At 37.6% G+C, this 25,072-nt stretch overlaps 1 protein-coding gene across 2 annotated transcripts in view; it reads right to left on the reverse strand.

Moving 5' to 3' along the window:
* The window catches only part of Btbd7 (BTB domain containing 7), an 89,721-nt gene that overhangs the window by 39,887 nt on the left and 24,762 nt on the right, over nucleotides 1–25,072 (reverse strand). The window contains exons 2-3 of one of the 2 annotated variants that reach the window (NM_001443945.1): nucleotides 11,960–12,147; nucleotides 9,416–10,495 (exon numbers count right to left, since the gene is read on the reverse strand). In NM_001443945.1, the coding sequence (NP_001430874.1) occupies nucleotides 9,416–10,495; nucleotides 11,960–12,041 (1,162 nt within the window). In that variant the 5' untranslated portion in view covers nucleotides 12,042–12,147. Of the gene's footprint in view, nucleotides 1–9,415; nucleotides 10,496–11,959; nucleotides 12,150–25,072 lie in introns of those variants that run through there. The other variant, NM_001108720.1, reaches the window with a different exon arrangement.

Consider the following 25,072-nt stretch of genomic DNA (forward strand, 5'->3'; position numbering starts at 1 on the left):
TTAAGTGTGTAAATGTATTTCTGCTTTCTGGTGCTAGTTCTAGATATGTAGATAGTTCACCTTCAATACTAACATATAAAACACAGCACATAGGAATGAACACTTAGCATGAAGTATATAAAAATGTTTTATATACATACATGTATAAGCAAAGGCCAGATGACAACCTGGGGTAGTGTTTCTAAGGTCCTTCTATTTTGTTGACCTGGAACTGGCCTGGCAGGCTACTGAGCTCCAGCTTTCTATATGGTTTCTAGAATCAAACTTAGGTTGTAATGCTTGCATAGCAACAATTTACCAATCGAGCCTTTAAAATCTTAATATACAAAGTCATCTCCTTCATGGAGATATATTTAGTGCGAATAGAACCATGTCAATCTATACTAGAAAAATGTTTGAAGCCATTTTTCTGGCCAACTTATCATCACTGAATGTTTTAGCAGTTCTATAAACACACTTGGAGACATTCACAAACAGTACTTTTGTAGTGGTAGTTATCACTATAGATAGAGTCTACAAGTTCTTAAACATCTTTTGTATTACTTGTGTTATTTGAGTCTAACCAACTGTGCTTTTATTTTTTGTATATTTAGAAAGTATCTTGAAAATGTATTAAAAATAAATATATATACTCACAATTATTATCAAGTATGAAAAAAGGACAGCAGAGTAAGAATTACAGCATGATGCTGTTTACAGGACAGAGTAAGACAAACATATAAAACACAGACAGAGTAATGGCCGTGATGAAATCAGCTTGGGCCATGCTTGCTCATTCTCCTTTTTTTTCAACCATCAGCATAAATTGCTTTTGAAACAAACTTAAAGTTCAAGATCTGGCATAGAATAATTATATAAGGTAACTAATAAATGTTACCAAGCATCCTACTTGAAGTCCTTAAAGTGAAAAGACACTAGAGGCTTGGTCCCCAGGTGGATAGCAGTACTCAGTACATCCCTGATCTGAAATCCTTGTTCACCTATGAGGCAGTCTCAGGAAGGAACAACTCAAGCATTTGCCTTTTCTCTAAAACAGAAAAAAAGACATTGCTTTTACACAGGTTAAAAGTGTTGTATTCCTAGAAATGAGCTCAGTTAGGTGCCTTTTACACTTTGCTAGTGAAATAGTATTATTAGTATAACTTAATTTTGAAATACTGTGTTCAGTCCCTCTGAACATCTGAAGTGGATGAGTATTTACGTTCGTTTGGTTAGAGTCCTGCCCTGGATAAGAGCATGTCTAGGTTTAAATGAAGAAACTCTGTACCTTGATCCTGGGTTTGAAAAGCTATCATACTTGCAATGTTGAAGGTTTTTTTCAACCCCTTCTTGTACTCCTCTCAGTCCTATTTTACTTATATTAAATAGCCTTCCTTCTTTCCTTCCATTTTTCTATTTATCTCTCTCTGTAGCCTTGATTTGAAATTCTCTATATAGAACAGGCTGGCGTTGAACTCACAGAGATTTGCCTGCCTCTGCCTACTAAGGGCTCTGATTACAACATGTAGCCCAAATCACTTTTAAGTTTGCTTATCCACTATAAGCTAAGCCTGATGTCTATGTTTCTATGAAGAGAGAAAAATAATCTGAGGTTGAAGAAGCTGGATGGATTTTACAGAGTTATATGTGGTAGAGATAGGATTGGAACCCAGGTCTAAGTGCAAGTTTTTTTATGTTTACAAAACACTGAATCTGACAATGTTTACCTATCGCTGAACCAGGATAAGCTTCACAGGATTTTTCAAGATCAAGTGAAATGATTTATATCGACTGCTGTCATAAAGCTAGGTACACTTTGGTGTCCAAATATTCTCTTTCTCCTGTTACAATCTTGAATAGCAATGTGTCATTAAATGTTAACTCGAAAATTGAAAATAGTTCATGGTCTTTATTTTATGACGAGCACCAAAAGTTTTGGTTACAATGATGGTTTTATTTTTTGTGTTTCACTCTGAATTATAAATGGTACTATAAAAAAACTATAGTGAACAGATCTTTCAACAATTCAAGGCAAAATGAGACTATATATTATCTACCAGTCTGTTATTTGACCTCCCTCTACCAATCCTTGAAATTTATTATATATAGAGGTTTTGTTCATTACTGAAAAAGGGCTTCTGATTAAACATCACACAATTTTAAATAAACATAGACATTAGACATTTAACTGGATCTGCTGGAAGCTAACTGTACATATTTTAGATAGCGGTTATGGCTACAAAGTGTCAGATGCACACTTCTGTTAAAATGCCTTACTGTAAGTCATACTATTCATTCCTGTCTTTTAAGCAGGCTGTAAGCTCACAACTCTCTGTAACTCTAGTACCAGGGATTCTATCCCTTCTTCTGGTCTCTATGGGCATAGCACGCACATGGTACAGAAAAATACATTAAGGCAAAATGCCCATACACATATATTTTTTAAAAATCCAAAGAAAAAATATTACTTAGCTCTCATTAGCTCTTCGGAATAATTAAGAGAATGGAATGATGGCTCAGTGGTTAAGAGCATCTGCTGCTACTCTTCCAGAAGACCTGGGTTTGCTTCCCACAACTCGTAATCACCTGTGACTCTAGTATCAGGGGACCCAACACCCTCTTCTGATCCCTGTAGTCACAGTATACATGTACAGGCACTCACACATACACACATAAAAATAATAAAACAAGTTAAAAACTAATCCACAGTACACAGCATAGTGAAGAGTCTACTAAGAGTGAAGTACTATTTAAGTCTAAGTTCTTGGGGTGTTTGGAATAGTATCAATATTTTGATTTTCTCTTTAGGAAACATACGATATTATGTGATTAGAGAAAATGAGACAGGTACATCGGCATTTCTAAAGCTAAGTTAGAAAAAGGAAATACCTAACAAAATCAAATGTTTGAAAGTTCTTAGAAAATAGATAACTTGGAGTAGCGAATATAAAGCAAGGCACAAAGCACCACGTTTGTTCTCAAAGATTAGGGCAATATTTGGAAATTTAGGCAATGAAATATTAGGCAATAAACAAAAACCAAGTGCAAAGGTACCCTGCATAAAGGTAACAGTCTACATTTAGAGGGAAAGTGTGTAATATATAACAAAAATTATTTAAAATAAGGTATGTAAGCAAATGTTATATTCAGAACTCTGTTCAAACTTGCAGTAAACTGTAAATGTTAGCTCTCTTTGATTTGACGTGCATCATCTCAGTCACTTGAACTGCCTCTCATGAAACTAAAAGTAATTCTTTCTGTCTCATGTTTAACTGACTACTCTCATCTGTTGAAAATGGTCTTTAGCCTAGTTCAATGTTCTTCTCTCAGAATCATGCTCAGCCTCATCTGCTTTAGAAGGAAGAGAAGTAAAATGAATCACCAGCTGTGACAAGAGGAAAAGTGTCAATGTGCAGGACAATGGGAAAATGGAAAGAGGAGACAAGGATGGGTGAGTGGGGACACTGGCTCTCTCTGTCCTTTGTATGCTTCCCAGTTCACACTTTTGGAAGCTGGCCAAGTTGTTAAGGGAAAAAACTAGGTCAATGTTTTCGTGTCTTGTTAAAATTTTTAATTCAATAAAATACATTCATAATGACTAAAATATGCCAAGTACAATATACAGCCAACTTTAAATGAGGATTATAAATAAATTTCATCTTCCAGAGGTTGAAAATGTAATTTTTGACCCAGATATGTTTAAGGTCTGCAGTGCAATGTCTGACATTAAAAGACACATGTGGATTGGTACTACTTCTGGGCTATTTTGTTCTGAGGTCAGCAATATTTACATGTCAAAGACAGTAGTAGGTCTGTGGATTGTTAAAGTTATGAGAAAGACATTACACGAGGAAAGTGGATTTTTCTTCAAAAAGAAAAAAAAAAAAAGGCAGTAGCAGTAGTACTCTTTCATTTCTGTTTTCATAGCCTTAGAACCACTGCCCAGCATATGCTACTGGCGTAAAATGTCACAGTGGTAAAACACTTGTTTTTCTTTCTGGCTTCTTCCAATTTAGTAAGCTATTTGGGAATTTTAATTTTATATGCTCATTTTGTTTTTTATATAGGCACTGCCATCAATCAGGCTTCTTGAGTAGCTACTCCAGAATAATTCCAAGTGTCAAGAAAAAAAGGGGGCTGGAGAGATGGCTCAGAGGTTGAGAGCACTGACTGCTCTTCCAGACATCCTGAGTTCAATTTCCAGCAACCACATGGTGGCTCACAACCATCTGTAATGAGATCTGAGGCCCTCTTCTGATATTCAGTATATATGCAGAATACTGTGTATATAATAAATAACTAGATCTTAAAAAAGTTAGTGTACAGCACTGCTAGGAAGGCTAGTTACTGAGCTAATTCACCAAACAGGCAAGATCAGAGAAGGCTGGAGAGTGAGCACTCTTCCATGTGCTGTCCTGGAACCTGAACCAAGACAGCTCATGTTCTGTGGCAAGTCAGTGGTAATAGTACCTTTTCTCTTCTTTCTGTAGATATTGTTGCTCTCCCCTGCCCAGCAAGCATTCTCAATAGCCTCTGCTTTCTGGGCTACTAGCCCCTAACCTGAGGCGTAGGTCACATATTGAAACCCATGCATAAAAGGAAGCCAAGGAGCCTTTTTCAGTTTTTCTTCTGGGAGGTGGGTTCTCTCCTCTGTTAATACTTACACAAAACTGGAGGGTCCCAGTGCTAGGACGCCAAACACTCCAATGGCCCAGAGGAAAGCAGCCTTAGTTTAGAAAGAATGGCTGAAACACAACAGAAACCTCTGTCCTCTAAGTAAGTGCTCTAGACTCCATAATCTGGGGCATTCTGAGCAGCAATCTACTCAAGTTCCTGCTCCCAACATTCTTTAAACTTCCTGGCTGGGGTAACAATTCCAAGTGGCTTCCTGGTTTCAGGAAGAAACTGGACTAATAATAAAGACTCCATCAAGATGATGCTTCAGTAACTACCAGTCTGCCTACCTGGGCCACTACCTCCTCCTAGATCTGTAAAACTGGTTCTCACATTGCTCCCCTTTCCCACTATGCCTATATTCCTGGGTTTATGGGTAAGAAGAACTAGTATGAGTTATCAGCACAAGCTAGTTATTAGTTTCTGAACCCATTAAACTCAGAGGCTATCAGGATGGTCAAATTAGTCAAACCAAAATTATAAGCATGACCTCATTTGTTACCAATCTTCATAGATGAAGCCAAGAATGTGATTCAGTTGGTTGAGTTGTCCAGTGTACATATGCCCACCTTTTTAACATCAAAAAAAAAAAAAAAAAAAACAGCAGGTGTAGTGGCACATGCTATAATTCCAGAACTTTGGGAGGTGGAAATGAAGTTGAACTTCTTGATTAGAAGTTCAAGTCCATCCTCAGTTAGTGACTACCAAAAGAGCCCAAAACAAACAGGCAAAAAACAATGAATATTCACTTAACGGCAAAACAACAATCTTTATAAACGATAAATTCTTATTTTTTTAAAGGACTGTGGCCTTCATGAATGTCTGTATTTTAAAAATTAATTTTGGGACTAGCAAGATGGTTTAGTGGGTAAAGATACTTGCTACCAGGATTGACAGATCTGATTTTGGTCCTGAGGACCCATTTCCATAAGTTGTACTGAACCCCATTCAAACATACATGCTTGGTGCCTATATACTCATGCACAAACATAAATATAATAAAATTAAAATTAGTTTTATAATCAAGCTTAATATGCTTGTAATTTTAAAGTTGAGCACTAATAAAATATTTATTCTAAAAAAACAAACCCCTATAGTATTTAGTCCTGCTCCCAATTCTTTAGCTCTTTCATGTACTATGTACTTTTATGTATTTTCATTTTTATTTAATTAATGTTCAGTGTTCCTATTATAGCAAATATATAGCAAATATTTAAAAACTACTTACTGTAGCTGAGCTAAGCTCTAAACTAGAATTTTATTTGCTTCAGTGTCATTTAAAACTTTACTTGGATATTAACATCTTTACACATTTACTTCATTGTCTGTATTTCCAATTCTTCCTAAATGCACTAAGAGTCATAAATTTCAGTGTAGTTTGCTACTTTCTGTTCAAACATTAAGTAACTGATCTAGATCTGAAGATTTTTGTTCTGGTCCAGTCTAGATCAACACGTTCTTTCACCTCCTTACCTAACTCTAACATGACTGGTACCGAGGATGCACTATGCTTTCCTCTTGCATTGAATGCTATTTTCTGATCCCATTTCTCTCTTTTTGGTTTGCTTTAGTATTTGGTGAATCACATCTTCAGTAGCTTCCTGAAGTGGGGATGCAGAAGTGTAGATATCTAGACTACGGATTTTTCTCCTCTATTGTTGCTTTTTTTCTTTCTAGAGTTCTTCAAATTTACCTCTCAATCCTATTATATTTTTCTTTTCTGTTCTAACTTTTAAGAGCTTCTGCTACTCATTAATCCATTCATCCACCCATCCGTCCATCTGTCCGTCCGTCCATCCATCCATATTTGATTTTTTGAGAGAGGATTCCTCTGTGTATCCCTGGCCTCTGAGTGCTGGAATTAAAGGTGTGTGCTACAACTGCTTTTCCCCTTCTGTTTTGCTTTTTGAACTCAGAATTTTGTCTGTTCAAGTGATGGGAACTGAACATAGGCCTTACATACATTGGCTGAATACTCTACACTAAAAGCATACTATTTGTGAGCTTCCAATATCATTTGCGTGTGTGTGTGTTTGCAAGGTCTAACTATGTAGCCCTGGATGGCCACAAACTCAATATTCTTGCCTCAGTTTTCCAAGCTCTTGGACTATGTCTCTAAGAAGAAAGTTAAGCAAATCATGATTTTACCTTCAAGTTGTCCAACAGTCCTAGTTTCACGGTCTTTCTTAACTGAACATCCTTGTTTGAATCATAGAACAAAAAATATAGACCAGGGCCGAAGAGATGACTCATAATGATTAAGATCATCGCCTGCTCTTCCAGAGGACCTGGGTTCAAGTCCCAGCTCACAACTATCTGTTACTCCAATTCTGGAGGATCCGGAGTCCTCTTCTGGCCTCCTTAGACACCGGGCACACACACAGTACATTTACATACACACAGGCAAAACACCCATATACATAAAATTAAAAAAAAAAACAGACTACTCAATTCTCTCTAAAATGGTATATAGCTAGAACTATGAAAGATGTGTGGGAAAATTTAGGTATTTTCACGTACAATAGACACCTGAGTGTAGGCATCACGGTATAGACTGTAGGACGATGACTGGAAAGTAACAAGTAGGCTGATCCTGAACAGTGTGATAAAAACCACTGAAAGAGATAGAAACCAGCTTAAATTTGTGGTTAAATTATAAAAAAATCTAAACACCAATAACTTTCTAAAAATCTCGGAAATATACTGAATATTGAGCTTAATTGGCAAAATTACTTTTAAAGAAGACTGTGTATTTAGAGGTAAAGTAGAATGCTAGCCTTAGCCGGGGGCAGGAGAGAAAAAAAGTATGGCAATAAAGATATACCAATCAGAAAGATGTGCAGCTGACATTTACTGAATGCTTACTACATATCAAGCACTGTTCAGATGAATTAACATACAAAGCTTTCTTGATCTTCAGAATGATAGGGTTATTATTCTTTCTGCAAGTCAGCAAGACAGGGAATTAAGTGGTATATGACTTGCTTAAGGTCAAACATGTTAAGATGATGTAGAGGAGGATCCAAAACCAGTCCACCTGGCTCCAGGCCTGAGCTTTAAGCTTTAACACATGAAATTCTTCCACAAGTAACCAAAAACTGTCCTCATGGAAATGAGGTAAGGCTATGCTGAGGGTATAAAGGGCCAGGAATGAAATGTATCACAGATATGAAGGAAAGGTATGTTACACATAAAGCACAAGAAGCTAAAGTAAAAACCATGACTGTGAATGCTTTTTGAATGAGAGAAGAGCCCTTACTTGTTTAGCCAGACTGAGACAACATAAGGGACATTTTAGATCTTTAAATGTACTGTACAAATGCAATTTCTCTGTAAATGACAGGAAAAATTAACTCACTTAAGAAAATAAATGAGCTCCAGGTACCACCAAGTACAATCCTTATCTCACAATTTCACTTTTCACTCAAAACTGAAAGAATTACTACATTAAGGTATGCACTCTCACGTTTAAAAGCAGGTAAATATATAAGGTACACTTTTGGATTTTATTATGTAAACCTCTCAAAATCTAAAAACGATTTGAGAAAAGAAAGATTTGTCATACCTTTTTGATGCTGTGGCAAACTTCAAATTTTTTCTGTAGTAGCATTTTCTCACAAATTTGGCTTTATAGAATAAAGGAATGGTTGGTCAAGCTGCTAGGTCATTTCTGATATTGTCCCTATAGACTGGCATCTAAATAGCTATTAACATAATGACTATTTTAAACTAATAAAAAGTTTAGTAATACACTGGCTGTGGTAACAAAAACAAAACTAGTCTGTTACTGAAAGACAAAAGTAAATTAAATTTTGAAAGATTATATATAAGAATGTCTTATATATGTCTGTTCACTTTTCAATGCCTGATTCTAATCTTACCATCACTATCACTTACTAGGGCTTAAAAAACTTCAATACTTTTCAAGATAAAAGCCGTCTTAGGTTTTCCTTACTAAAACTGTCACATTCTCTTTTAGTTGGCAGCTTTTAAAATTCTTTTAGTGACTGCACTAGCAGAATAAAATTTCTCCAGTAATATTGGGTCATGTAACATTCCTTTTTATTTTACAGCCACAGAAAGCTAAATATACACTTCCCCTTTGTAGTGAGAATGATCTCTTTCCAGCTCTGAAATGTTAGTGATTCTAATATTTACCAACAGACATGTATTTATTTAAAAAAATGTATATATTCATTTTTTTAGAACACAGAATGTATGACCTCTCTCTCCTTTTGCTTGGTTGGTTTGTTTAAAACAATTGAAACGAGCTTGTGGGTCTGACTAACTGCTTTATAAGCTAATATTTGATGTACAAACTGAGCCTGAAAGATGCAAACTATTTTAAAATGTAAGTCAGAGACTTATTTCAAATACATTTGTTTAAATATGCCCTACCTTTTATTTCTATACTGAATTTATTCTAACTGTAAACAAATAATCAACGAGGTGTTAAATGTAAGTACAGGGATACTTGAGATCTGGGAATTGGGCAGGTTCAGTCAGAATAGACAGCGTCGGCTGCTCATCACACACACCCATCATCTTACATTAGGGAAGAGCAGGCTGTAGTTTCACCTCATGTTCTTTATCATCAGTGATGAATGCTTGATTTTAATATTAAATTAAGAGCTATATTAATATTATCCCTGCAGTTGTTTCAGCATTCATAATTACAGACTGAGAAAAAGTAACCCTGTATTTTCTAGACATTGTTTTAGACAGTAGCTGTTTTCACATTAATAGAAGATACAATTCATACCTTGTGCAAGCATGTTAAATTCCAAGAACAGGGCTATGTGGTAAAGCTCCATGGCTTCTTCTGCCCTGGTCATGTTTGGCTTCCCTGCGACGAGAGCTTGAACTTCACTGAGACTCCCCACAGAGGGGCTGCAGTGCAAAACAGAGAGGTCCACCACATCGGTATACATACAGTGTAATATCACTTTTGCATATTTTTTTGGTATAATGGACTCATCTAATATAATTCTTGTAGGAGTTCTCAAAGTTCGGTCTGTGATTTCTTCACCAGTCCGTATTCTCCTTTGTAATAAATTTCGGAAAAATGGGGACCGTGCAGAAATAATAGCCTTGTGGGCTTTGAGCTCTTCATCTAAACAGTTCTGATTTCCACCAAAAGCTTCAACTAGTTCAGAATCTGAAGAAAAACTAAGGACAACATCATAATAACACATGTAATCAAAGAGTCCACGCATATCTACATCAAGGGAATTTGGTGTTCCAAATTCTTCACTAAGCTGAACAAGGATATCGACATTCTGAAATCTTGAGTCCTCCATTCCAAATTCTCCTGTATAAAGGTAGTGTAACAAGGCAGAAAACATGGGCATATCAATACCAGCTGTACTGATATCCATTATTATCTCTGCCCCATACTCAGGTGAGGAAGATAGCAGTGTTTTGAAAAATGGACACCTGGCTGCCAAAATGGCACGATGAACAGGGAAACAAGTTTCTTGAAATATTAAGTCCACATCAGTACAGTACTTATACTCATAAAGGTCAGCCATGTCCTTCTGCAGTGTCCGAGCTTCTGGTCTAGCCAAACTGGCTTGCAGAGAAAGCTCCTTTAAGGCTGAAGTCCCCTCATATTCTTCCACTAGTGCATTGACATCTCTAACATCCCACCCAGACAGGAGTTCTCGCATCTGCTTCGCATGATCAGCCGATCTATTAGATTTTCGACGTTTAATGAACTTCTTTTTGAGAGTAGCAAGGCCAGAGGTTCTCTTTTTTTTGTCTTGTGGTTTTTCATGGCCGTGGTCAAGGCTATACAACTTTGACTCACAACCATAGCCTTGCTGAGAATAGGAAGATGTTCCTAAGAAGAGAATTAAACAAATCATGTTTTTTTTTAATATTCACTTTCAATATATTTCATGCCTAAAAAATTTTGCAAACACATTCCTACAAAACTCGAGTAAAATGCAAAACTAAATGATTTTATTATGAATACAAAGAACTCGTTTTTATATTAAGAAAGAGGGCTGGGTACTATGGTGCACACTTGCAATCCTACCATTTAGAGGCTAAGGCTGGATGGAGGTCAAGAGCATAGTAACATCCCAGGCAAGGAGAGTTCAAACAAAGGTGGGTGCATGTGTGCGTATGTTCTGTGCACATGCACATGTGTGCATGTTTGGAAAGGGCAGGGAAGATGGCTTGGTGTTCAGATATCCATCCACCAGCATAAAAGCTGGATACAATGGCACGGTGCTGGAAGGCTGGATACAAGCAGATCCTAGGAGATCACTGCCCAACCAGTGTAGCTAAACCATGAGCTCCAGGTTCACTGATAAACCCATCTTTAAAAGATGCTTGAGAGACGGCTCAGTGGTTAAAGCACCCCTGTTCTTACAGAGGTTCTCAGCTGGGTTCCCAGTCCCAACACAGACAGCTCGACCACCTGTAAGTCCAGTCCCAGGGGATCCAACATCCTTTTGTGGACTCTAGAGGCACTTAGCACACAAATGTATATTTAGGCACAGACACATAAAAAACAAAATCTTAAAAGCCAAATAAGGTGGAGTGTGATTGAGAAAGATACTTGATGTCAATCTCTACATACCTTTGTACACATAGCAACTGCTCACACGTGTTCATATACTACACACACACACACACACACACACTCAAATAAAAGATATAAATCAAATTTAAAAGGGCCAGAAAGATGGTTTAGTGGAAAAAGTCACTTTGCCATCAAACCTCTTACCTGAATTTGATTCCTGGGACCAACATGGGGATTAGGAGAGAACTTACTCTCACAAGTTGTTCTTCGACTTTCACATATGTGCCATGTGCACATAGACACACACACACAGACACACACATACACACTTGTGTAAACACACACATACAATAAAATGTTCTATAACAATTTTTAGGAAAAAGGAAAGTAAGGAAGTTAAGGAAGGATGAAGGAAAAAAATGAGAAATAAAATAAAAAATTTGTTTAAATTTTAAAAAATGCCCTTGGTTTTCTAGCAAACAAGGACTGTATTAAGGGTTTGGTCATGGATTTTTAAGAAATGAGAGGCGATTTGCAAAATAAGAACACTATATAATTTTGAAATGTTTTTCTCTTCAATCACACTAAAGCTACATTTATAACAAGCCAGATTAACTAACATTGGGGTGAAGATAGGGAACCTGGGTAGCATAGAATTATTACCTGTAATAACTTTTCTATGGCTCAGTACTCTTTTCATTTACAAAGATAACTGTTAACACATTTCTATTTGCAATCATAAGAGAAAATAAAATTAAGGAAATGCAAAGTTACCTATGAAAGTCTGCTGGGCCTGTGAATTTCCCCCTACCCTTGGGGAACATGAATGAGGATAGTTAGATGCATTAGCACCCATTTTCTTCAGTCACTCTGGCATTCCATCTGCTGGTTCTTCAGAGGGTAATCCCAGAGGCCTTTACGAACCTTCAACCCTGGATCCAGCAGCCTCTTTTCATCCATTTCTTGATAAAACAAAAATAAATTATTTATTGTTTCAAATGTAACTGAAACCATACAGGTTTTTTTTTTTTTTGTTTTTGTTTTTTTTTTTTTTTTGCAAAAAATATACTGTTAAGTTCACACACAGACTTAAGTTTGAACTATGAATATGTGTCACCTTCCGTTTTAGGCCTAACATTATGTACTTTTCAAGATGGCAAGAAACATTATACTTATATAGTTATAAGAAGAGTATTTCAAAACAAAGGAAAAGTATCTGTACTAAAGTGAAGGTTCCAGAGGGGGCTAACAGTCAGAGGCAACAACAGCCATCATCAACAAACAATCTACAAGGAAGAGGCTGGTCAGCACCTTCAAAGAGCAGATGTTCAAGTGACTGACTGGTTCCTTGTGTTTCCGTTCTAAGGTAAAACGGCTCAAGTTATCTTTAATATTTATAATTGTATATTTTATAAAAGAGAGGTTAAAAAAGTAGATAATTATCTCCTGGCATTTGTAAGCTACTTATTCTGTTTAAATATAGTAAGCAAAGTAAAAGCCAAATTTTGTTAATTTTGTCTGTCTTTTTTGAGAATCTTATACATACAGATACATCATATCCAAATACTACCTTTTAAAAAATTTGACGCATGGTATGGCTAAGTAGTTCAGGCTGCCCTTGAACTTGCAATCTTCCTGCCTCTGTCCAAAATACCATGTTTTAGTCTATCTTTTCCATAAACCCCAAAATAAAAACAAAGCCTTTATTATCTAACACTGTACTTTCAACATGTATAGGTCAGGTGCAAAAACAGGTTAATTTTTAATGACTACACATTAATTTTGAGCTAGGAAATTAATTTTCAGGGTTGAAAGGAGGAGATGTATGCTTAGAGGAGAAACTAAGATAGAGAACAAGGTAAGTAGGAATATTTCTAATTCTGTATACCCATTTGGATATACATATAAAACTTATCTAACCAAAAAGGTAATGGTTTAAGAAAAACAACTTAAAATTATTAGAATTGTTAGGATAAATGAGCTAGCAGGTAATCTAACCTCAGAATAAAGGATGAAATATTTAACAATAAAACTAGAAAAAAAAACCATACAAACACTTTCATAGAAAACCTGGTGGTATACCTTAGAAATTTACATTTAAGAAAGACCACTATTACATGTCTTTAATCTTAGCACTTGAGAGTCTAAGGCAGGAGAATGTCAGGTTTCAGGCCAGCTCATCTGGGTTAGTGAGACCTTGTCTCACAGAGAAGGGAAAAAAACAAACAAACTAACAAACAAACAAAACCCCAAAAAACACTTGTGTTTTCCTCTGATCTTTTAGTACACATTCATACACATTCATTCATAGACAAACATTGTCATATACATGCATGTACATATAGAAATCTAGTTCCAGTGTTCAGTGCAAGGTTAGAGATTTCCTAACTAGATACAGATACTGGATAAAGCAGAAATAACTGTGGTCAAACCACATGCTTGTTTATGATACACACAGCTTCTCTATACCTACAGAACTATGAGAACATTGCATCTTAAAGTTTACTTCAACACGTTGGATATGTGGTTAGACATACATGGACAGGATACATCCCAAATCAGTCTGTGAAAACTGCAAAGCAAGGATGCTAAAATGTTAATGTTGCAAAGAGTGAGCCCTGAGATTATGTTGTTTACTGGGGAAAAAACAAAGCCTAGTTCTAGTTGTGATGTGGTTATCACACACCTTTAATCCCAAACAATGAAGGTAAAGTTAGTTTGTAGAAGGAAGCACCCATGTTTGAAAGTGATGTGTAATTGAGTAGCAGGCAAAGTGACAAATAAGAGAAAGGTTTGACAGAATAGGATATGCCCAACTCATGGGAAGAGACAGGAAAGGAAACCTACTTAAATGAGAGCAATACAGAGAAGAGAGTGGTTGTACAGAGACAGAACAAGCTAGACACAAGTGAGGACAGAATGAGCCAGAGAATTAGGAGCCAGAAGATCAGAACAGATTATGAGAGTTAATTTAAGGCCAAGAAGAGCAGTTTATAGAGAAGCTAAGAGAAGTCAGCCTGAATCAGTCAGCTTGAAGAGTAGTTTTGAGCTAGAAGAGCTGAGCAGAACCAACCAGTGATCAGAAATAACAAGGAAGGGGTGAGCTTATTCAACAGTTAGTCTCAGAGGCTGAAAACATTCTAGGCCCAGATAAGACTGTATAGAGGCTAGAAGATTCCAGGACAAGGCCTAGGTAGGCAGACAGAGGCAGTAAGCTTTGGAGATGATAATTACACCAGGCAAATAAAAGTTACATTTATATGTTTAATATAGTATTTTGTAAACATTAAATAGTTTAAAAATAAATTCTTTCATCAAAGTACATTTTAAAATACATGAATAATCAAGGTTGTCAAAAGTTTGATGCTTGCTGACATTCCGATTTTGATAGCTCAGTGGTAGACTGTCTATGTGCACAAAGCCCTGGGTTGGAGCTCTAGCACCAAAATTAAAACAAACAATCAAAAAATTATATTGCTAAACAAAAATCAGTAAGTTTAAGAGATATTAGTTTTCACAGAAGCTTAAAACTTCTATAAGCCATTTTCTACAAATTATTTTTATTACTTTTAATTACGTGTCTATGTGTGAATATGTGCAGTGAGTGCAGATGCCTGAGGAGGTCACAGGGATTGGATCCACCAGAAGCCATAGTTACAGGAAGTTGTGAGTTGTCTGACATGTGTGATGGAACTCAAACTCAGGTCTTCTGCAAGAATTGCACATGTTCTTAACTGCTGAGCCATCATCTCTTCAGACCTACCTCCTAGCAATTTGTAATTATTCTTTGAACTGAAATACTATCCTATAAACCAAAGTTGTACCCTCTGATATAGGTTAAATCTTACTCTTCTTTCTCATTAAAGATTTAATTTGAAGCTAGATATGGTGTGCATGCTTTTAATCACAGTACTTGGGAGGCTGATGCAAATAGATCAGTCTGCTCTACATAGTCACCTCTAGACCAGCCAAAGAAATATGTATTAAGAAATTACATACAGAATAAAAACATCATGCAATATAAAATCTACCGACATACACGGGAAAATGAAAACCTTTAAAAGATCAGTTTGGAATGTGGAGAAAAGAGGGTGTGAGAATGATAGGTCAGTGCCCACAACTACAATGACATGATGTTGCTCTATAAGCTGAAACTGCTTCTTGCTTCCTTTGCTCATTCCTGAAGTTCCACGTGGGCTCTATTTTTGTTGTTAGTTCTGCTAACTACTGAGCACCACTGACACAATACAGAATATGCTGAAGGCAGCAATATTGTGAAATATAGGAGAGTGAGACTTGCTTCTGGACACATGTGTCAGTGGGCACAGTTCATTACTTTTGCTTTAACACACTCATAAATTATTTTCATCTAAGAACCTAACATGCCTGTTCAAGACACGATACTGCTGGGCTCTGTGGTAGCCACTTGTGGCCCTAGCTATTTGAGATGAGAAGCTGAGACAAGAGGATTTCTTAAGCACAGGAAGTTAGTCCAGATTAGAGAACATGCCTTAAAAATAAATAAATAGAAAAGTAAGTAAACGGGTACATTAATCTATGTGATATATAAACTAAAATTTAAAAACAACTTAAGAAAAAAATAGCTAAATTTATTATGAACATAATTAAAGCAACCTATAGATCATAAAAAAAGACATCAGTTATGCAGGGTGAATGGGCGTATACAAGGCACTAAGATCACAGGCTGGCTAAAGGTGAATGGCCATCACCCCTTCTTTGAGAACAGAAGCAGCAGGGATTTGTCTTTAAACCAAAATGAAATATCTTTGAAATTCCAGGACAAAGTCTCTGATGGTGAGCCCCTCATTTATGGAAGCACAAGCCTTGAAAAGAAATGGTAAAGAACTGAGGATCAGATATAACCTGAAGTCTACCGGTGTCCTACAGCCATTCTAAACCCTTGAGGTAACCCTGGTTTGGTTGGTTTTGTCACTAAAGCCATAATTAGTCTTAAAATTCTTGAAGAACTTCCTTACTTTTCAGGTAATCAATAACCTTTCCCCAAATAGTACACAGAATTATATTACTTAGTTCTTAATCTACTTTGTTACCTTTAGATTCTGGAAATGAGAAATAATCAGAATTCTAATCTCTCAGGGATTGTTTTCTTTCCAGGCAAGTCTGGACTATCATCTACAGTCAACAGGATACAATCAAATTTTTGGATGATGTGAAAGGAAGGGAGAGAGAAGGCTTACAGGGCTGGGGAGGCCCAAAAGATGGATATAAGTCTAGAAAGCTGATACATCTCCCCACTTCTCCCCTCTTCTCTTCCCATCTGCCTCCAGACATGGTTTCTTTGTTTTAACAGCCCTGGCTGTCCTAGAACTCATTCTGTAGACCGGGGTGGACTCAAACTCATAAAGATCTGCTTGCTTGCCTATGTCTTTCGAGTACTGCAGTAAAGGCGTATGTCACCACCTTTATCAGCTCAGAGGAGAAGTTCCTTTTCTAAAGTCACCGTTTTTAGGAAGTATCTTCTATTAACCCTCAATATGATCAAACCTCATCAAAAGACGCTAACATGCAGGCTGGGTGGGAAAACTCACACAGAATAAACAAACAATTGAATGAAAATTTAAAAAAATGCATATACACCAACTTCTTATCACCCCATCATCCAACAAACAAAGTCTAAATAAACATTTCCAAAGAGTTTCCCTCAAATTTGGAAAATACAGGGTTAAAAAAAGCCAGAGGTTTTTTGACCTCAGGACTTTTCTGTTGCTTGAAGGTGTTAAGGTACACTGTGAGGAGGAAGTTTTCAGCATGAAAATTACCCTATTGCCTTACAGAGCACCAAAGAAATGAAGTTCAAACTGCAGCCTGGAAAGAAATGCTTATTGCAGCCTAAAAACACTTTTTACTGCTTTTAGCAGAAGCCAGAATGGTAGAAGTTTACATTACCAGGGGCTGGATTTCATCACTGGTTATCACCTACATGAGACAAGTTACTCTTAACTCTGATGGATCTTAGGTTCTGCACCCTTAAAATAAGAAGGCTGAGATATGGTTTCTAAAAGTAACTTGACACTGACTTGGGAAATGAGGATGGGGTTAGAGACTTATTTCTATATTAAATGTTAGTCTATGGAGAAAAAAGGACACTTGGACCTTCTTCTTTTGAGCCTGGGTTTCTCTGTATAGTCCTAGGTGTCCTGGAACATTGTAGACCAGGCTGGTCTCAAACTCAACTGCCTGCCTCTGCCTCCTGAGTGCTGGGATTAAAGAACATGCACCACCATGCCTAGCAGATATTTAATTTTAAACATAATTTTTCTTAGTCTGGTTACTAAGGAGATAGAAGCATTGAGGTACAAGGCAAATACGAATATAAAAAGCAAACCATAGTGAAGCAAATGCACAAGTACAATGAACCTCACCTGTCAAACTGAAGCTGATCACACAACTACTCACCTATCCTGATACTTAAGGATATAAGGGAGCACAAACCACTGACAGGATTCAAGTCTACCTTTTTTTTTTTTTTTTAGGGAAAAGTCATTCAGGGTAGAAGAAACATAAACAGGTACACAACCAGGGATGGCTCCTGTCTCAATCAGTCCCACTCCCAGTCTTCATAATGCTATCCCATTTATGGATTAATTCTGCGGCATAATTGCATTATTACTTATATTCTCACCAAACTGTGAGTTTACTTATAGGTATCTGTTCAATTCATCTTGGGATACTCCATAGAACCCAAGGTGGGTGTGAAATCCTGAATGAATGAATGCTAGTTATATTATGAATGTTGATAAATATTATCTCAGACTAAGTCCCAAGGAGTTTACATGTTATGATATTGGTAAGCATTAGATTAAAAAAGTTCACACGGTACTGGGTGTAAGGCCGGAACACAATAGGCTAGCTCCTGGAGCACAGATCAGAAGAAAGCTGCACATTACGTGTGTTTTGTAAAGACTACTGGACGGCCTGAAAGTAGAAGACATTCGTGCCGAGGACTTATTAGAGAAGCCCTGCGACTGTTCAGAAAGCGTAAATAAGGACCTGGTTTTCCTTTTAAAATAAGGATAACACTATTTACAACACAAGGTTATTTGAAGAATTAAGGATCTACACACGCTCGTGTGCGTGCACTCACAAACACATACAATTGCTGGAAAATGACAACAGTAGCTTAGCTTAAGAGGAATGCCAGGATTTATGCTGTGGATGTGTGGAAAGGATTAAATGTACATTGAAAACATTCAAGCAGTCTAAAAAGTTCACCAAGACTAAAGAGCACTTTCTAGGAAGTGAAGAATAAAACTTGATTTTGTTGTAAGACTCCCCGAAGTGGCCCTACATCAGGAGTGCAACCCACAGAACACAACTTGAGAGACCACTGCAATGGCAAGAGGTTTAAAGATCCACATATGTGGGGTTGTTCATCCACACTGGGAGAGGCAACCCTGAACCCAAAAAACACACAACTTTTATTCTTTACAGAGGGCAGATTTCAGCAACAGGTGGTGCACAGGACAAAGGACCTTGCCAGGTATTGGCTGGCCTGCTCAAGGGGCTGTTCTTGGCTTAGTTTGACACTTTCCTTATCCAGCCCTGCACCTGGCCTTGGAAATTTACTGGGAAAGGGCTAAGTTAGCACATACATCCCTTAGAACAGGGGTGTGAGAGGGGGAGGGGGGAGTGAAGGGGGCAGACTGGGTGGTTGGGCAGGGTCAGGATGACATCTTGTGGTTGTTCTCAGGATTTACCACAGGGAGGGGTGGGGGTGGGGGTCTTTCCGAGAACAATTAGTTTTGTTTTGTCTTAATTAGCTTGGCCTTGGTCAGTGAGGCCTGATCATTCTTGACTCAATATCTTGATCACCAAAACTTTGTCATAATATTAGGCAACCTGACGTCAGATGTATTTCTCAAAACCTTGTTTTTACAACTTTGTTTCTCATATCTAAGAAACTTTATTTCTTCAATTGCATTGTAAAGATCTGGTGATTCTTACTCAGTTTATACTCAACATGATTCATCTCAACCCACAATCTTGGAACGAAGTTCTACTAAAGTGAGGAGAGTGTAGAGACTGCCTCCATATACTGCTTGCTACCCTCCTTATTGTCGTCTTTGGCAGATGGTTTTAGTGCAGAATTCTACCAGACATTCAAAGAAGAGCTAATATTAATAGTTCTCAAACTATTCCACAAATTAGAAACAGAAGAAACATTGCCAAACTCATTCTATGAGGCCGCAGTTACCCTGATACCAAAACCACACAAAGACTTAACAAAGAAAGACATTTTCAGAACAATTTTCCTTATGAACACTGATGCAAAAATACTCAATAAAATACTTGCAAACCAAATCCAAGAACAAACACATCAAAAACATCATCCAGCATGATTAAGTAGGCTTCATTCCAGAGATGCAGTGATGGTTCCACATATGAAAACCCATCAACTTAATCCATCATATAAACAAACTGAAAGAAAAGAAAAAAAAAAACCCACACTGAGATCTCATTAAATGCTAAAAAAAAGTCTGTGGTAAATTCCAATACCCCTTCATATTAAAAGTCTTGGAGAGATCAGAGATATAAGGTGTATACATAACACAATAAAAATATACAGAAAGCCAATGGCCAACATTAAATTAAATGGAGAGAAACTTCAAACAATTCCACTAAAATTAGGGACAAGGCAAGGCTGTGCACTCTCCCTATTTATTCAATAGTACTTGAAGTTCTACAGAGAGCAATAAGATAACTAAAGGAGATAAAGGGGATACAATTTAGAAAGGAAGAAGTCAAAGTATCACTATTCATAGATGATATATGAATACATAATACATAAGTGATCCCCAGAAATTCTACCAGAGAACTCTTAAGCTGATAAACACCTTCAGCAAAGTGGCTGGGTTAAAAAATTAACTCAAAATAATAATAAAAAAAAATCAGTAGCCCTCCTATATACAAATACTAAATGGGCTAAGAAAAAAATTAGGGAAACAACAACTTTTACAACAGCCACAATACAAAATATCTTGGTACAATTCTAGCCAACCAAGTGAAAGACCTGTACGTCAAGAACGTCAAGTCTCTGAAGGAAGACATTGAGGAAGATATCAGAAGATGGATCTCATGATCATGAATCAGTAGTATTAACATAATAAAAGTGGCCATCTTACCAAAAGCAATCTACAGATTCAATGCAATTTCCATCAAAATTTCAACATAATTCTTTACAGACCTTGAAATAGCAATTCTCACCTTTATATGCAAAAACAAACAGACAAACAAACCCAAAACCAAACACCCCAAAACCTAAGATAACTAAGATAATCTTGTATATAAAAGACCTCTGGAGGTATCACCATCCTGACTTCAAGTTGCACTACAGAGTAATAGTAATAAAAACTGCTTGGTATTGGCATAAAAACAGACAGGTTGATCAATGGGATAGAATCAAAGACTCAGAATTAAACCACACACATCGATGGACAGTTAATTTTTTGACAATGAAATAAAAAAAAAAAACAGAAAAAAGAAAGCATCTTCAACAAATGGTCCTGTCTAACTGGATATCTGAATTAGAAAAATTCAAATAGATCCATATTTGTCACCCTGCACAAAACTCAAGTCCAAGTCAATCACAGACCGTAACATAAATGCAGCATTGGTACAGGACACAATTTCCTGTAGCTAAGCCACTAAGATCAACAATTAATAAATGAAACCTCATGAAACTGAAAACCTTCTGTAAGGCAAGGTCACCATCATTAGGCAAAAAGACAGCCTACAAATTGGAAAAGATATTCACTAACCCTACATCTGACAGAGGGCTAATATCCAAAATATATAGAGTTCAAGTAGTTAAGACACCAACAAACCAAATAACCCAATTAAAAATTGTAGTACAGAGCTAAACTGAGAATTCTGAACAGAGGAAGCTCTAATGGCCCATGAAACAAAGACATGTTCAACATCCTTCAGGAAAATACAAATCAAAACAACTCTGATATTCCATCTTATATCTATCAAATTGGCTAGGATCAAAATCTCAAACTACAGTTCATGTTAGCGAGGCTCTGGAGCAAGGGGAACACGCCTCCATTCTAGTGGGAGTGCAAACTTGTACAAACGCTTTGGAAATCAACTTGGCTGTTTCTCAGAAAGCGGATAATAGTTCTATCTCGAGACTCAGCTAAATAAATCACTCCTGGGCATACATCCATAAGAAGCTCCATCATACCAGATGGACACTTGCTCAACAATGTTCATAGCAGCTTTATTCCTGATAGCCAGAAACTGGAAACAACCTAGACCCCTCTCAACTGAAGGATGGATAAAGAAAATGTGGTTCACTTGCACAATGGAATACTACTTAGCTATTAAAACAAGGGCATCATGAAATGTTGCAGGCAAATGGATAGAACTAGAAAAATATCATCCTGAGTGACGTAACCCACATGGTATGTACTCATTTATAATTGGATATTAGCCATAAAGTACAGGATATCCATGCTACAATCCACAGACCCAAAGAAGCTATGGGAAAATGCCTGAATCTCACTCAGAAGGGACTATAACATAGACACTGGAGGTAAATGGAGGAAGGGAACTGGATGGAAGAGGGGAATGGGGGTGGGGTAGGGAATGTTGGGGGTGGGGTGGGAGAGGGCTGGGAGAAGAGAATGGAAATCAGTGGGGGACTTCTCTGGAAAGAACTGGAGACCTGGGATGGGGGAGGCTCCCTTGAGTCTATGGAGTGACCCTAGATGAGACTCCTAGCAGTTGGGAATAGAGATTGAAGTGGCTACCTCCTGGAGCTAGGTGGAACTTCCAATGGAGGAATGGGGAGACCAACCCATCCAACAAAACCTTCGATCCAAAATTTGTCCTGCCTACAAGATGTGCAGAAATAAAAATGTAGCAGTGATTGAAGGAATGGCCAACCAGTTATTGGTCCAACCTGACACCCATACCGTGGGAGAGAGCCAACCCTGACACTATTAATGATACTCTGCTAGGCTTATAGACAAAAGCCTAGAATAGTTGTCTCCTGAGGAGCTTCATCCAGCAACAGATAGAAACAGACCCTGTAGTGGTTTGAATATGCTTGGCTCATAGGGAGTGGTAATGCTAGGAGGTGTGGCCTTGTCGTAGGAAGTGTGTCACTTTGAGGGTGAGCTTCGAATCTCCTACCAATTCAAAAGAGCCAGTCTGCTCCTGGCTTCCTTTGGATGATATGTAGAATTCTCAGCTCCTCCTGCACCATGCCTGCCTGGATGCTGCCACGCTTTCCACCTTGATGATAATGGACTGAACCTCTGAACCTGTAAGTCAGCCCCGACTAAATGTTGTCCTTATGAGAGTTGCCTTGGTTATGGTGTCTCTTCACAACAATGGAAATCCTAAGCATGATAGGCCAACAGCCAAACATTAGGGGAAGCTCAGGGAGTCTTGTGGAAGAGTGAGGGGAAAGACTGGGAAGGGGGTAGGGCAAGTAAATCACAAGAAGAGTCAACTAATCTGAGCCCATGAAGGCTCACAGAAATTAAATCACCAACCAAAGAGCATGCAGGGGCTGAACCTAGGCCCCCTATACACATGTAGCAGACGCGTAGCTTGGTCTTTATGCAGGCCCCCTAACAACTGGAGTGAGGGCTGTCTTTGATTCTGTTGCCTGACATTGGATCCACTTCCCTTAGCTGGGCTGCCTTGTCTGGCTTCAGTGGGAGAGGATGCACTTAGTTCTTCTATGACTTGATGTGCCAGGGTGGGTTGGTGCCAATGGGGGGGCTTCCCCTTCTCTGAGGAGGGAGGATAGTGGGGAGAGGAGTATGAAAGGGTGGGACTGGGAGGAGAGGTGGGAAGAGGAGGTTTCAAGCAGGATGTAAAGTGAAAAAAAAAACCCAAATGAATAAAAATAATAACTAAATAAAAAAACAACAATGAGATAAGTTCTTAAAAAGTATTTGCTGACTGTTAATCATAATGACCTTAGTCCCTGCAGCCTCAAAATTGTTTCTTGAGAACCATATTCCTTGTTCATCGTCTTTCTTAAGCCTCTTAGAAAAACATTTTCAGGGAAAGGACCCAGTGCACAAAAAGCATCAAATGTGACTGCTGAGATGTTTCAAATACACAGTTTTAAAGGCACAGTTTCCTCAACATAGAATTATCATATAATCCAGCAACCTTACTTGTGGGAAACTAGTCCAAAAAAGGTGATAAAAGGGGCTCAAACAGGTATCTATGCATCTATGTTCACAAAAACAATCTTCACAATAGCCAAAAGAGAAAGCAACTCAAGTGTCGAGTGCAGAGTGAACAAAAGACGACGTGCACATAAAAGCAGGTATCTAAGTAAGAAGAGGCATGGCCTCGTGATAGAGCTAAGTGCTCACCTTTCATCTTTGGGGGCCGGGCCCAATCCTCAGAACTAACTAAGCTACCTGCCTCCCCAGCCCCGCACTGGATGGCAAATGTAGACCAGGCAGGTCTTGAATTCAGATCACCTTGAGGGTTGAGATCAAAGGTGTATGCCACCATAGCCGGCTGCAGTAAGCTTGTTCAATGAATTTTTAAAAAGGAAATTCTGACCCATGCTAAAGCACTGATAAATTGAAAGCACTGTAGAAAGTAAACCTGTCACAAAAGTACAAATAGTGCATGATTACATTCATATGAAGTATAATCAAATTCAAAAACAGAAACTAGAATGGTGGTTGCCAGGGGTTGTGGAGTTAGGATTTAATGAGCAGATTTTCATTTGTGGAAAATGTGTTTTAGAGAGGATGGTGGTAATGGTTGTACAACTATGCGAGTTATTTAACTTCATAAAATATATACTAAAAACTAGTTAGAATGGTAATTATGTATTTTATGTTACATAGAAAATGAAAAATATTAAAACAGAACACAGGTTCGTGTTTTTAAAAACATTCTCTCTGATGAAAAATTTCTTTTCATAACTGTGGTGGATTACACACTGGAATAGGGATGCAGAATTTTCAAAGAGCTTTTCATGCGTTGTAGCGATTACTTTCAAAATAAGCTCTTCATGCAGACAGAACAGGTACCATTTTTTATTTTCTGAATGAACATGCTAAGGTGGAAGTTAAACCATCATCTAGTTTTGGTTCTATTGCTGGGACAAAGCATCTTTAAGGGAGAGAGGGAGTATTCCAGGTTACCGTCCATCACTGTCAGAGATCAAGGCAGGAACTTGAAGCAGCTGCTTACATCAATAGTCAAAAACAGAAAGAGAATGAATATACACATGCTTACTGCTTAGTTTGCTTCCTCTGCTCTTATACGATTCAGGACCCAAGCTCAGGGAATGAATGGTACACTGCCTACTTTTAGGCTAAGTCTTCCCACATCAATTAATACAATCAAGATAATATCTTACAGACATAACCACAGGGTGATCTGATCTAGACAGTCCCTCTTTGAGACTCTCTTTGCAAGTGATTTTAGATTGGGCGAAGATGACAATTAAAGCCAGCCATTACAACTATCTTACTCAAAGTTAGAGCACAATGGCAAAGCCAAGACTGGATTCCAGCAACAGTGATTCTAATCTTGTGTTCATAAGGCCACTTCAAAAGGCTTCAATCCAAATAGGCTTTCTGAAGGGCAACACTGTGTCTTATGCTATTCACATTGCTTTTATTAGTCCACTATTTTTATGCTACTAAAGTCTGCATTTTATCACCCACCTAAGGTTAAAGGGACTCATCTTTGTGTGGGTGGGTACGTATCTTATGTGAGATGATGTACGTACATGTGTGCACAGGTGTGTATAGAGATTAGAGGATACTTTCAGGTATCATACCTTCCATCTTTTTTTATTTAAAGATTTATTTATTTTATGTATGAGTACACTGTCGCTGTCTTCAGACA

Source organism: Rattus norvegicus, chromosome 6, assembly GCF_021556685.1.
Source record: "Rattus norvegicus strain SHRSP/BbbUtx chromosome 6, alternate assembly SHRSP_T2T, whole genome shotgun sequence".
Taxonomy (NCBI): Eukaryota; Metazoa; Chordata; class Mammalia; order Rodentia; family Muridae; genus Rattus; species Rattus norvegicus.